At 39.1% G+C, this 15,288-nt stretch overlaps 1 protein-coding gene across 1 annotated transcript in view; it reads right to left on the reverse strand.

Moving 5' to 3' along the window:
- The window catches only part of dnah2 (dynein, axonemal, heavy chain 2), a 138,879-nt gene that overhangs the window by 11,424 nt on the left and 112,167 nt on the right, over window positions 1–15,288 (reverse strand). The window contains 18 exon segments of the mRNA XM_042727001.1: window positions 19–209; window positions 4,390–4,573; window positions 5,099–5,247; window positions 5,735–5,921; window positions 6,071–6,197; window positions 7,182–7,381; window positions 7,582–7,726; window positions 7,879–8,012; window positions 8,086–8,234; window positions 8,852–9,002; window positions 10,100–10,166; window positions 10,469–10,617; window positions 11,114–11,239; window positions 11,366–11,530; window positions 11,647–11,763; window positions 12,759–12,928; window positions 13,218–13,359; window positions 13,492–13,608. Coding sequence (XP_042582935.1) covers window positions 19–209; window positions 4,390–4,573; window positions 5,099–5,247; window positions 5,735–5,921; window positions 6,071–6,197; window positions 7,182–7,381; window positions 7,582–7,726; window positions 7,879–8,012; window positions 8,086–8,234; window positions 8,852–9,002; window positions 10,100–10,166; window positions 10,469–10,617; window positions 11,114–11,239; window positions 11,366–11,530; window positions 11,647–11,763; window positions 12,759–12,928; window positions 13,218–13,359; window positions 13,492–13,608 — 2,670 coding nt within the window.

Raw genomic sequence — 15,288 nt, forward strand, 5'->3', positions numbered from 1 at the left:
AAGTGTGTATATGTGTACCCTAGGAGGCTCAGTAGTGATTTTGATGCCTGTCTGCAGGATGGCAATGGGGAATTCTGGGTGAGGGGAGGAGCTTAGCCACAGTCGGAAATCTGGATGACATTCTTGGATTTGTAACTCATCTACTAGTTTATCCAGCTCACACATCCAAGAGAGAGACAGGTGACAATTAGCCAAGAACACCCAATGACCTGCCAAAGAGAATGAGAGTTTGATTATTAAATTTAGCAAAAGTACATTAGATTTGAAATTTTCTGAAGAAAATGTGAGTTCTGTTTGCCGATATTATTATTATTATTATTATTATTTTTAATGATAGTCCCTAAATATGGATCACCCCTAGTATTTTGTGACAGCAGAACCATGAGCACATTTACAAATGACCACCCCACAATATCTATTCAGTATTCAACAACCTTGTGAAGCACTGTTATTCACTGCACGTGTGAAGAGGCTAGTCAGTAGGGCTGGACGATATGGTGATATTATCGTATATCGACGATGTCTCGTAAGTATCGCAATGTCGATTTCAACAGTCAGGTAACAGGCGATTATCGACATTATCGGAAAAAAATGACAAATGGTAAACCTAGTAAGTTGCAAAAAATATTTTACATAGCCCCATAGTCACCATAAAGGTCTTTTTGCATGCAAGAATGAAATAATTTAGTAGCTATTCCAATTTCAGAAATCAGAACAGATGCATAAGATCAAGAATCAAATGACTTGTTATAAAATCACATTTCGATTCTGCTTCTCGATTTCTGAATGCACATTTATTGTGATTTCAAAAGATTCAACTGCAAGAAGATGAAATAGAAGTCACTTCTGCACTCGCACGCTGTTTTTTGTGCTGTGCACACACACACACACACACACAAAGCGCACACACAAAAGCCGCCTCTTATATATGCGAACACTGGATTGAGCTCTCTTTCTCGCATTCTTACACATTTGAATTGACACCTACACTCAATTGAATTATATCAAAATATCCCATAAATACAATCGGTTATGTCTTAAGTGATCATAAAGAGTTGAGACAGAAAAGAAGGGTGTATTGGATCCGTGGAATCCAGCAGCTGCTGCCGCCAGTCATTAATGTTAATCAAAGAACAAAAGAAAAGAAATTCCCTCACTGATCTTGACTGAATCACTTTTGAACCTCAGTTTATATTTTATTTGCCTGTTGTTCAGAGCTGACTACTGTTATGGCAACGTGCATCTGTGTATCTGATTATTTTGGAGATGCGTTCCAATTTAATTTATCTTTATTTAGGGTATAGGCCTATTCTATTTTGATCTGCAGTTTAATAAAAATTAAACAGAAAAAAAAGTAGCACTGCATGTGTTTTATGAATATTTAAACAGACTGTTTAATGATAAAAAACCACAAACATGACAGGTATAATTAAAATACACAAATTCCTTCAGCGCACATTTCAGAGCAATATTTTTACAGATTTTTTAAACCGTGTAAACAATATAATTAGGTTTAATTAAGCTAAGATAAAGCACTATAAATTCTTAATTCATTTGCAACAAAATTAAAATGGATGAAGACATTTGTTCGGAGTTTCGGCAGCCCAACACTGAATATTATATTGTGGGTGCTGTATTTTGATTAATAAAATAAAAATTATAAAAATTATAATACAAAAATGAAATTTAAATTACCCTGCTTCTAAACAAATAAAGCAGTAATTTTTATTTAGTTAAAAATGGGCCTAAAGAGACCTCCGAAATACACTACCACAAAGCGGGGAAAGGGGATTAAGAATTTGTTTTTAATCCCTGCATGATTTTAGTTATACATGATAAATATCAATTACGTTAAAGCTTGACTACAAGTTTAAAAACAGTGCTGCAATTGTTATAATTAAGGAAATTAAACTTTCCATCATGAAATGTGTCTACACAGGCAATAATGCTAAAAAGAAAGAGAAACATCGGAAAATAGGCATTTCAAAACCACATTTGATAAGAACAGAGTGGAAATTATTAGCAACACCAAAATAACAGCAAGGCTAATGTTTTCTGTTAGTTTAAGCATAAACTAAGAAAGGTTAACAAAACTTTGTAGCAATAATTAAGACCAAACTGAAACATGGTGTGTGCATGTCTGCAAAGTCGTCTCGGTGGGGGCGGGGCATGGTGGAGGTGGGGCTTAGACGATATTATCGGATATCGCAATATTTTTAAAGGCGTTTATCGATAAAATATTTTTGACATATTGCCCAGCATCACTAATCAGTCCTAGATGTCATTTAGAGACTAGAGACTACAGAGGCTATAGATAAAGCTAATAAAGCTACCGTAGCAACATTCCTAAACTCAAATAGCAGGGCATTGCACTAGCAATGCCAAGGACATGGGTTCCCAGCGAGTGCAAGAACTAATAACATCTATAAGTTGAATGCAATGTAAGTCGCTTTGGATAAAAGTATCTGCCAAATGCATAAATATAAATGTAAGCAACCAATGGTTTAATTCTCAGGGTCACAGAAATTGTAGAAAATACTCAAGTAAAAGTAAAATAAAACTGCTTTTGGTGCAAAAAGTGGGATATATACAGTATACTGCCATTAAAAAGTTTGAGGTTGGTCAGATTTATTTTTTTTCTTGAAAGAAATCTCTTATGCTCATGAAGGCTGCATTTATTTGATCAAAAATACAGTAAAAAGTGATTAGTGTTTTACTGAATGTAGGCTCTGAGATGCACTAGTCCTCAACAGTGAAAAACAAGTTGATTTGTGAGGAGAGCAATCACGTTTATTTTCTAAAACCAAAATGAAACTGAACACCATAATACTGCAATAAATCAAGGTCGACACATCATCCTCTTAAATGTCTACAAACACTCAAGTCTCAATTAAGCTCAAGCACTCAAATGTGCATAAGTAAACCAATATCCTTCAAAAAGTTATCTTCTATGTCCCCATCTCATATATGAAACACCTGCAATTCAGTAACTAGCTGCTAATGCACACAAGACCTTCAGTCTGTGTTGCCAGATTGGATTGAAGATCTCCAGCCCAATTACAGTGTAAAACCAACCTATTTAAAAAAAATACCAAATACCAATACCAAAATGCGTAGTAACCAAAAAAAATAAAAAAATAAAAGAATTTGGACGTGTATGTGTGTGTGTATATATATATATATATATATATATATATATATATATATGTGTGTGTGTGTGTGTGTGTGTGTGTGTGTATGTATACAGGGCCTGAATTTCATTGGAAAATGGGGGGGGGGGGGGGTGTTCTTATGTGTGTGTGTGTGTATGTATACAGGGCCTGAATTTCATTTGGAAAATGGGGGGGGGGGGGTGTTCTTATTGGGGGGATTTTTTAAATTTAAGGGAGAAGTAAAAGTATTTTTTTAGACATTTTTAAACTACAATCATCCAACCTAAATGTTTCGTCATCCAGTGTATTTGTGTTTTTCAATTTATATTTTTATTATGATGAAGATCATTAAAAAAGACCTTTGATCTCAAACTCTAAATTGAATTAATTTGAACTAAAAAAGACTGAGCCAAATGATCTGGATCCCTAAAAAGAGCCGGAATTCCCATCACTACTGGCAACAATGCATTCAGTGCCCTAGATGGCGATAACACTTCTTTTGTAGCAGAAATAAACTGCTGCAGAAAAAGTTAGGTGCCATGCAAAATGTGTAACAGTATTACTCATCAGAAACATAGTAAAGTAAAGAGCACATATACTTGTTTAAAAATGTAGTCAAGTAGAGAGTAAAAGTAGCTAATGTCTTTAAGTACTTACAGTAAGTAATTAGATTTACTCAAACACTTTACACCACTGCCATTACTCCAGTATTCAGTGTAATATGATTCTTCAGAAACCATTCTCATATGCTGATTTGGTGCTTCCCTATTAATATCAATGTTGGAAACAGTTGTGCTGCTCTTTTTTTTGTGGAAACTCTGATACATTTTTTTTCAAGATTCTTTGATTAATAAAGTAAAAAAAATAAACTTTGTAAAAGCCAATTGTTTAATGCAATCAAATTGCTAAATAATATAATTTATTTTAAAAACAAAAATAAATAATTAAGTCAATCAATCAATGAGTGCATTTAATAAGAATAATGGACATTGCATGTAAACGGGAATGAAGAGCTTTGCTCTTGACATGTAAACATCATAATGCGATTAAGTCCTTACTCTGATTATTGGAAATAATTGCATTATACTGGCACATGTAAACGTAGTCAATCTTACTAATCCCAAACTCCCAATCTACTCATCTAACTTAATTAGGGCAAACCATTAAGAGTTATCACAAGAAGCTATAAACAGAGAGATAAATAGTGGCAAAATCACAGGCAGAGAGATCACCCCACCATTTGCGACTCCCTCTTTGATCAGCCGTGTTGCAATGGGTGCCTGGCCCTGACCCAGTGAGAGGGCAAAGAAGCGCTGACCCATGCCTGACGTCTCTGCCAGCTGAACCAGGGCTGCTGTTGGGTCCACACCAGGGGACAGCACAAAGATCAGAGGAGTCCTCATGGTGCTGTCCGCTAAAACCTAAGGCGCGCACACACACGCACACACACACAAACAAATGGGTTTTGGTGCAAATACAGAGGATTTTTTGATTCAGATGGTTTCTATTTTCTAAGTAAAAGTCAAAATGCATACTAAAAAATGAAAAAGGGGGAAAAAATCAATTGCATTTAGGTAACCCTGAAGCATATCTGATTTATTTCATGCAGTCTCTCACTCTCTGTCTAGAGGGAGACACTGGCTGGTGGTGTTGTGTTGGTTGTTATGCTCCAGAGATCCAGAGAGGTAAGAGTTAAAAAGCAGTCTCACATTCAATTTTCTGAGTTCAAAAGCTGAAAATGTCAGCTTCTTATAGAACGGTGTCATTGACAATCTGAGTACATTTCACCTTAATGTAACACAAAACTTAGCAATTTTCACATCTCACCCAAGAGCCACTATGATATAAAGAACAAAAAAAGTTAATTTCTTTGCTCGTTGATTCATTTTCATACTAAGCTTTAAGGTGAGCAGATATCTTTGTGTGTATGTGTGTGTGTCACTCACAGCCTTCATATCAAGAATGGGCGGCTCTACAAACTGAGAGCCCAGGTTATTGATGACGAAAGTCGTGACGCAGAGAGAGATGCGATCCTGTCGGAGAGAACGTACAATCAGCATCCTCTGCAGCTCATTGCAGTTTTTTTGCCATTCACCTGTGCAGAGAGCGAAAGAGAGGAAAAGGAAAAAAGAGGCAGATTGTGGCATTCAGGTTGAAAGGGAGGGAAGAGAAATGAAGAGGGAAATTAAGAAACAAGGTGATAATGTGTTTCACTTCACTAACTTTAAAAGGGGACTTTTCATTGACTAGTATTGTTTTCATATTGCTCTAATTATATTTTCTATTCCCTAAATAGGATCTCTGAACCATGAACCATTTTTTTTTTAAGTACTGGCACCTTCTTTTTAGTACCAGAAATGAATATTTTCTTCAGTTTAATGGCAGATGCATTCTTCTGCCAGTGTGGACAGAACAGCATTTTAAATCCATACAACTCTGACACTGGCTCTGATTCCCATAAAGAACCATTAAGGAGCCAGAATCATTCTGATTATTAGATTCCTAACCCAAACCAAACCTTATATCCTAAAATTAGGCTCCCACAATGTACGCAAAACTTGACGCCCACACACACACATTACCAGGAAGCGGTGCTTTCTCTGGTTCTGGATTGGTGTACCAGAGGTGCCAGTCTCGAGGGTACTGCTCAAACGAGGCCATGAGTCCATGGAAATTAGTCAGTTTATCCAGTTCAGTTATGTTGTCCCAGTTAGAGTCCAACAGCCAGCTAGAGCAGGGGTTATCCATCTGTTTCTCCTTATCCAGAACCTAACACACACATACACACACACCACACAGATTTCTTTATGTAACATGAGGCCTTTTTTTATTTTTTAAAAAAGTCAAAACAATCTTTTCCAAAAATCCACTTTCAGAACCAGAACACACACAAACACACTCCCCCCTGCAGCTCTCACCAGTCCCCCCCGGAGAAAGAAGCTGTATTCATCAATGTTGAGCTTTCTGGACGCCTCCAGGATCTTGGCGCACATGTGGAAACTGAACAGGAGCTTGTGACACTCAAACAGTCCTCGACAGGTGTATCTGCAAACAGATCAAACTCTCTGACATCACTCTGAAAGTCAGCTTAATATGATTTTAAAAATCATAAAGAAATGTGAGATGACAACGAGCAAGCACTACATGATGATTATGTATGTGGCTGTATATGTGTGTGCATCATTTATGAAAATTTTCCCATGGGTAAATATATTTATTTACATTTACATATGAAGACATCTGAAGATAAAAACAGTGTGTAATGCTACATAAGTACATGCACAGCTGTTCAAAAGTTTGGATTTTTATTTTTTTTTTAGAAATTAATACTTCTATTTAGCAAAGACCCACTGAACTAATCAGAAGTGACTGACATTTCAAAATAAATTTTTCTTTAAACTTTCTAGTTCAAAAAGAATTCTGAAAAAAAAAAGAAAAATTACATACGGTTTACACAAAAAATATAAGTGATTTAATTTGTGGTAATATGAAATGTGAATGATTTCTTAAGGATCATGTGACACTGAAGACTGGAGTTATAGCTGCTTTGCCATCACTGGAATAAATGACATATTAAAATATGTTTTATTTATAAGCAGTTATTTAAATTATAATAATATTTTACAATATTATTGTTTTAACCGCATTTTTTTAATTAAATAAATCCAGACTTGGTGATCATAAGAGGCTTCTTTCAAAAACATTAAAAAATAAAAATAATAATTGGTAGTGTAAACCGTATATATAATTTTCACAGAAATATTAAAATAGATTTTATATTTTATATTTTGTTACAATTAAACTAGTCTGAATAAAAATGTATTAATCTTTAAAAGAGAATAAAACTTATTCTTAAAAGGCATTTTGAAATTAGAAAAAGTACATGCTACAGGCACCTGTAAGTTTTAATAAATATCAACCTCTGGGGCATAAGAGTGCAAGTACAGTGAAAAAACTCCAAAAACTGCACAGTAACAAAGTAACACCTCTGTAAATATATGCATGTGTATGTGAGTTTGTGTTTCAGACCTGTAGACGGCATAAGTGTGGTGTCTGTTGAGGTTGTTTATCCTCTCTTCCAGTTTGTGGCTGCGGGGGCTGCTCTCTATACTCAGGGTGAACAGGTTGATGTAGGCGTCCAGAGAGAACTGATACATGGGATCTATATAGCCCAGATCATTCAGTACAAAGAACAGGATGGATGCCCTCTGGGCGCAGGGGCGGTAGGCCTGAACACACACACACAGAGTGGTGTCTATAGCTTTATCTGCCTCTCCTGCTATCAACATCCTCATCTCAGCAGTCTTTTTATCCCTCTGCTTTATTCAGAGATGCAATCTTTAATTCAATCTGGCAACCGTTTCAGCACCCTCCTTCACACCATCTCTCTTTCCTTGACCTCCCCCTCATCCCCCTCTCTCTCTCTCACCTCTCTGGCGGTATCGATTTGGCTCTCGGTCAGTTCGCTGATCTCCAGTTGTTCTGCGACCTCCGTGGCCGTGACTTTGGAGGTCTGCAGGGTGTTCACCAGCTGAACGTCATCCAGCAGGGAGCCGGACGCCTCATTCAGCAACCTGTACACACACACAAACAACATGGATGAGTGCAAAATGTGAGACTTGCTAGTATAAATACACTGTTGATTAGAATTACTGATGTGTTAGTGGCACTTGTATGAAGGTGCTAATGCAGAGCTGTGACATGTGCGAGCGTGTGTGCCGCCCACCGCAGGATCTCGTCCTCCAGCTCCTGCAGTTTCCTCTTGCCAGAGGCGATGTTGATCACCAGAGAGTCCTTCTGTTCCTCCAGCTCAGGACGCTCCTTCCTCACCACGATCCCCAGCAGCTGGGCCTCCAGACCCTGATGCACACAGAGTTATGTTTCATCCTCAAAGACCTCTGTCATGGACACAAGGTCATTAACACACACTGACCTGTTCTTTAACAGCAAAGTTGACAATGGTGGTTTTGGAAGAGATTTCAGGAGTGTAATGTGGATTGGACAGTTTGGTGGTCATGTAGAAACGGAATTCAGGACTGTATTCCACTTCTTTATCTCCCAGTTTTAACAAGAAACGCCCACCTGCAGAACACACACAAGAGATATGCAATATTTCCACAGATCATTCCTTGTGGAATTCGAACCTACAACCTTGCCAGGCCAAATCTGTAATCACTGTGCCAAATTTTACTTGCCCCGGTGACAGTTTCTCTGGCCCTGAGATATTTTTTCTTATGCTATTTTTAAGTATTAGAAACATAAAATACAGATTTTTATTTATTTATTTATTTATTTTTTTAGCTATTTTACTTCATTAAATTCATTATGGTTTGCATGATGTAAAGATGCAAAAATGCTTTTTCAAGTAAAATAACCTTTAACCTATTAACCAGCAGATTAACTAAATCCAATTTTCCAAACCCTATTTTTTTTGCTTGTCCTGAATCACTACGGTACACCTGTAGTAAGTGGTTATATTCTGACTATTTAGACTGGTTTGTGTAGGTACTGCTGTGGTGTAGCCCAGTACCTGCGTGATTCGCCATAGACATAAACAGAGAGAAGTAGCTCCATTTAAAATGTTCTTCTGTAAGATGCACACAGTTCTGTTTATTAACCACTAGAGTGCCAAAAGTTACGGACTGCAGCTTTAAGCAATGTTATCAGTCAATGGTGAGTCGTGTGTACTGTGGACTGACCAACTTTTGTGAGGGACTTGTTGAGAATGGGGGCTAGTGAAGGATCTAGTTCATCTTGGACGTTCTGCAAAAGAACTGGGGAACCAAACTGCACTGCATTCTCCAGGATCCGCAAAAAATCCGGCATCTGCAGGTCTATTACCTTCAACCCCTGAGAGAGAGAGACAACATGAGACCAGAAGAGAGCATGAAGGACACACAGAGGACGATATAATGACATCAGCTAAGAAGAAAAGAGTAAAGGTAGCAGAGTGATAAATCAAAACTGATAAATGGACATCGAAGAAAGAAAATGGGATGTGAAAGAGACGGAGAAGAGCTGAAGGAGGCAGAAAAGAGGCTTGGGCTCTGTCATTTTGTTATTGTTCGTAAATGTCAACGTTTAACTGTAGCATGTGAACAGCACTCGCCGCTCCAGACACTCACCACTACAGATGAGAAAAGACCTGCGAAGAGGAGGAAAAGGTCACAGACAGAGAAAGAAGAAGAACAGAGGCTGCAGCTGAACACCAAATTATCCTGAGAGATGAATCGAAAGTGTGCGTCCTCCTATGACTCCTTCTGTACATACCTGACAGCCTATCCGCCCATCCATCCATCCATCCTTCTGTTTGTGTCTGTCTATCTATCTATCTATCTATCTATCTATCTATCTATCTATCTATCTATCTATCTATCTATCTATCTATCTATCTATCTATCTATCTATCTATCTATCTATCTATCTATCAGCAAACAAAACCCACCCCACCCCAGCACAGAGACACAGAGAGCGAGTGTATTAATGTGCATTTGTTCAGAGGGAGTGATAAATGGAAGATATATTCTGCTGAAGGAGAGCAGGTGAGGAGATGCGGTCTCACAGGGGACGCAGTTTCCAACTCATAAGAGAATTGAGTTTGGAGTTTTTGTATTCTAATTAAGGGCCCTGAAAACGGCTCGTCTGTGGGTTAGACGGCGAGTCATGTGATGAGGCATCGTGACTCTGAGCAGGTAATGTTGGCACTGAATGTGGGTTATGTTTTTCTCCATGGAGAAGTAGATCTAACACTGTCTAATAATCACGGCAGTCTCAGTTTCCTTTGTTTCTGCCCTGCTCTGGTGTCTGTATTCGTTGCCAAGACATTTACAGCAAAATAATGTAGTCTGAGTTCAGTACAAGGATTATATGAACTCATATATATGGGATATGTGTGTGTGTGTGTGTGTGTGTGTGTGTGTGTGTGTGTGTGTGTGTGAAATATTCACCCGTTTGGACTCCATGTTCTTAATCCACTTCAGCGCTTGTCCTTGAGGGTCCACCATTAGTGGCCATCTGTGACGAAGAACAGGGAGAGAGAAACATTAGCTCTCCCTATAAATGCATGTCACATTATCCATAAACAGGCTATTTCCTAATAATCCATAATCTCAAAATGCCATTAATCTGTTTGGTGTGTGTGTGTGTATGTGTGAGGGAGGAAATTAGCATTAGCTATAAATGAACAATCCAAAAAAACTGAGCTTACTATTATCTTTAGCTAATTATTCTCCAATCACTATTCATTACTGCTCATTATTCATGAGATATCATCATTATTCTAATTAGCGTTAAGGGATTGGCTCTCTGGGCCTGACCGGTTGCCACGGGTGACGATGACTCCGTTCTCAGTGGAGAAGGCATCAGACGGAAGGCCTTGGATATTCCATTCGCGCACTGCCGTGGGTTTAGACAGGAACATGGCAAAGCTGAATCCCGGAGAACACGGCACCCCCAGTTCTCTCACCTAGAGATGAAAAGGGTAGTGGAGGATTCGGGCAAGGACATTTGAACGAGAGGAAAGAGAAATGAAGTGTTAGAGCTGTCACCTGCATAATGTCATAATAATCTAACCTGTGAAGTGTGCAATACTATGCAATACTGAACCAGTTTTCAAAGCAAAACTATGAATTAAGTTACAACAAGTGCTCTAGATCAGGGATTTTCTAACTTTTTTTAAGAGTGACCCTATTTTTTTATTTTAAATTGATGCAACCCTATCTATCTATCTATCTATCTATCTATCTATCTATCTATCTATCTATCTATCTATCTATCTATCTATCTATCTATCTATCTATTTATCTATCTATCTGTATCAATAAAATTAATAAGCACCAAGTTTATACTGGGTGCTAAAGATGAGCTAAGGCAAGACAGACAGACAAAGAAAATCACAGTCAAAACAACAGAAAAGAGTAACCTAAAACACAATAGTCACAGGCAGACAAACATATTGATACCTGTTTCATCCAGATATTTGTGACCAGCTCATCTCTGTAGTTGGACAGGAAAGGGCCCATGTAGGACAGGAAAGCAGCAGCCAGCAGGCAGTCTCCCACCAAACAGGACATGTTCTTCTCTAGACCCTAAGCCATCACACACACACACACACACACACACACACACACACACACTCACAATCACATCAGAGACCCCAGGTTGCATTTTCACATCCAGGTATGGAGGGTGACTATGTGTGTGTTTGTGCGTACAGCCACTGTCTCCTCCCAGCGAACTCTCTCTCCTGCCAGTCCAGACACCAGCTTGCCGGCCCGGTCCAGTTTGATCTCCATGTCCTCGGATTTCTTCCGTAGCTCCTCTTTCTGGGCCAGCTTTTCATCATATTGCCGCTTCAGCTGATCCAGTTTCTCTCCTACCTATAGACACACACACAAACATGTTTTTAGCACTATATAACTCAAACAGAATTAACATAAAGTCACGCCCACATACATGCACAAATATAGTCTAGGACAGACTGACACATGCTGACCTCTCTGAGTTTGCCCTGGGCCTCAGCCAGTGCGGCCTGTTTCTCAGCCAGCTGAGTCATTGCTCCATGCAGCCTTGCTCTCTTTGGCTCAACCACCCTGTAGATACGGCCATATACCTGATATACACACACACAAAGGTATGAGAACATAAAAAAATGTTTTAGTGTCATGACCCCTTTACACCAAGAATGATAACTTTAACAATATCTAAAAAATATTCTTAAACTCTTAAGGTGCAGTCAGATTACTAAAATTTCAGAAACATTTTGAAGGCACAAAAATGTCCATTGTCAAAAGTGTAGCAAGAAGTATAACTCATACTATAGTCACTTCAAAAAACAACTCAAACGTGGCAAATTTGCATGACCAACTTGAAAATCTGTGGGGAACTTTCTCACTCTTACACAAAACTCTTGATTGCACATTTCTACTGAAATTACAAAATTTTACCAAGAAACAGACTGCACCTTAGAAGAACCCACTATTTCAGGAAAGATATTATAGGAATTTATGACAGAGCGATTGTTTTACCAGCTAAAGAACAATAAAAATATTGAAAAACAATAAAAATCAGATTAAAACAGAAATTGTGATTGTCTTATTATCTTTCCTTCCCTATTGTGAATTATATCTAAGGGAAACAGCTTTTCAAATAAAAAAATAAAAATACATGGTGGGTCTTGAATTTGTCTATTCCGAATTAATTGGACGGTTGTTGTTTTCTAATTACTGCGATCTCGTGTAAGCGACAGATGACAGGAATTTATTGGCCAGTTCTTGCGCCAATGCACACGCTATCAGAGACAAGACATTGATGTGAGGGGCTGTAGAAGTTAATGTGCATGGATAAACAATTTATAATAAACACTGAAATACATAAAAAAATATAAGATATACAATAAGAATTGTCATTTATTCAGTGCTTTGAATAAACCACTTGTGCTGATGGTAATATAGTTACCATTATAGTTTTTGGTGTAAACTTGACTTAGAATATATATATATATATATATATATATATATATATACTGTATATATATATTTTAATAACACGGGCAGCCTAACACCATTCTGGTGTCGTAACTGTTGTAATTTTTCATGATTGTTGTACCTCCATGGCCCTGACCCACATGCAGAGAGACTTTGCAGCGAGCGAGACCCGTCCGATGATCTCAGGCTGGAAGTCGGGCTGCGTGCAGTAATGTCCAATGGTCTTCAGCACGCGGTCGGAGATGTTGTCCTTATCAAAATTCACCAACTGCTTAATGAAGTTTCCCTCTCCTAAAACAAATGGTTTGAATTCAGCCTCAGGCAAGCACATATTTCATTTTTTTTTCTGCAATCTGTTCCGGGGTTATGTGCTTTCTACTGCATTGTGCTGACCTTTTTAAATATATCCTGGCATGCTAATGAATCACCCAACCCTCCCCTTTCTCGGTTTGGCTCATGTGAATTTGGTTATACAGTAGTCTGGTATGGATTTCATGCCTGAGCCAGTGCCTGAATCCATGTGTGACATCAGTGTGATGGAGTGATTTAATAAAGATCTGTAACTTTCTCTTTCTCGTACCCAGTTGTCTCTTGGCCTCCGCCCAAGTTGGATCACATCCTCTGAGGATCATAACTGCCTGCATGACGGTTTCCACAAGAGCTGGAGGTCTGCCATAAGACTTGATCTCCGTCATATCTTTCTTATTCAGCGACTCCAGAGCCTGAAGACAGTCCAACAAGATTACCACAGTTTTTTCATGTGCTGATGAAAACATTATGTATCACATATTCAGTTGGCACTGTAGCTGTATGATGTCGTATTGAAAGTAATAGTCGCATGAATGCAGAATGACCTTCATGGCTTCCTCTAGAGCAGGAAGTGCTTCATCTAGGTCTCTCTGAGCGTTCTCAGCCATGGCCTTACACTTGATTTCTTCTGCTTCTATTTTCTCACTGTGAGCACCCACCGCCTACACAAAGACACATTAAGAAACATACCAATCTTAGAAGGTTATAAATATTCCAAAAATGCACCTAACACATACAAAGATAAACAACAACACACAAATACACACAGACACATATCATTTTACCAAACACAAACATCAGTATTCAATAACCAAAAAAGAGGATTGCTGAGCAGTATTACAATATTTCACTTTAGGTTAGTCACGTAACACCGGTTCTCTGATAACATGAGTGAGGTATCTCACTATGGGAATCACCTGGGTGTGACCAATCCTGGAAGCACCAATTACACCACGTCTGTCTGTTGACAGACCAATCACGACAGTGATGAGTCCCGCCTCCCTATATATCACTGCATAACGGTCCCTAACTCATTCTCGTTCTCTTACATGTGAAGATATTTTGGAAGCTAAATTATCGGTTTCCCCCTTTCAGGATTAGCTGCTTAACTGTTCTTAGACGAGCCATCAAGGTACGTTGCCAAACATGTTTTTTTTCTGAGAGCGGGTGTTTTTTACTGTCAAGGTGGAAACTACTGTTAAGAGACAAATGAGCGAATTAACGTGTTACGACAAATTCTCTGGTCCATCTTTTTTCTAAGCGACATGTTGTGGTGAGCTTAGCGCTTGATAAAAGAATGGACACAACTATTAGTTCCGCAAGCGGGGCCGTGACGGGGAAAGATGCCTCATGTCCATGCAGAGCTATTTCCTCTTTTCCCAATCTTGTCAGAGGGAAGAGAGGAGGAGGAGGACGATGATGAAGCAATCGCTCGTCTGTTGGAGGAGGATGGAGAGGAGGATGATGACGACGCGATCCTACCAGTGATGCCCTCCCGTCCGGGTAGCGCATTAAGCGATGGGTCCTCGGCTCAAGTGGAGCTCGACCTGCTCGAAATGTGCAGGAGGATGGCGGCAAAACTTTCTATTGACTGGCCATCGCAGCAGGCGGGCCAGGAAACGGAGAGAGACCTATATGATGGCAAGTGACTGCCATCGCATACCCTGGCTGCTAAAACAGTTATTCCTGCAGTCCCCCATGTGCGTTTCAGAGATTAAGCATTTTTGGGACAAACCCTTTTCACACAGGGTTCCTGTGAAGGGGTATTCCAGACTGGATGTGCAGAACATGGAGGAGCTGGGGATGTCAAATCCCCTCCTGTTGAGCTGTCAGTGGCACATCATCTTAACCCTAATCGCAGAGCAGCTTTTTCTTCTGCCTCAGCTTCGCTGCCAGGATGTACTGAGCGCTTAACAGCCTCAGTTATTCAGAAGATCTATCATTCCTCTGCTCTGGCAGTGAGGGCTCTGAATGCTACCTCTCTCCTCACTGCTTATCAAGCAGAGCTCAAGGAGGAGATGGGGAGACAAATTGATGCTGGGTCACCAAACCCAGCTCACTGGGAAGAGATCTGCATTATTGCAGATCTCAACCTGAGAACCCCCAACCAAAAGATTGCGTCAAAGCAACTGAACAACATTAATTAGGAAAACAGTGTGTCAATAATGCAAAATGACAGTTAAAGGCAGTTCATCATTGAATTCAGTGATGTCATCATGCAGCTCAGTTCAGTTTAAATGGTATCTGTGCAATAATTTGCAATCAAGTCAACGATATCGCTGTAAATGAAGTGTCCCCAACTAAGCAAGCCGACTCTCAACTTTTAGGACTCTCTGACAGAG

This window comes from Cyprinus carpio, chromosome B7 (genome assembly GCF_018340385.1).
Source record: "Cyprinus carpio isolate SPL01 chromosome B7, ASM1834038v1, whole genome shotgun sequence".
Taxonomy (NCBI): Eukaryota; Metazoa; Chordata; class Actinopteri; order Cypriniformes; family Cyprinidae; genus Cyprinus; species Cyprinus carpio.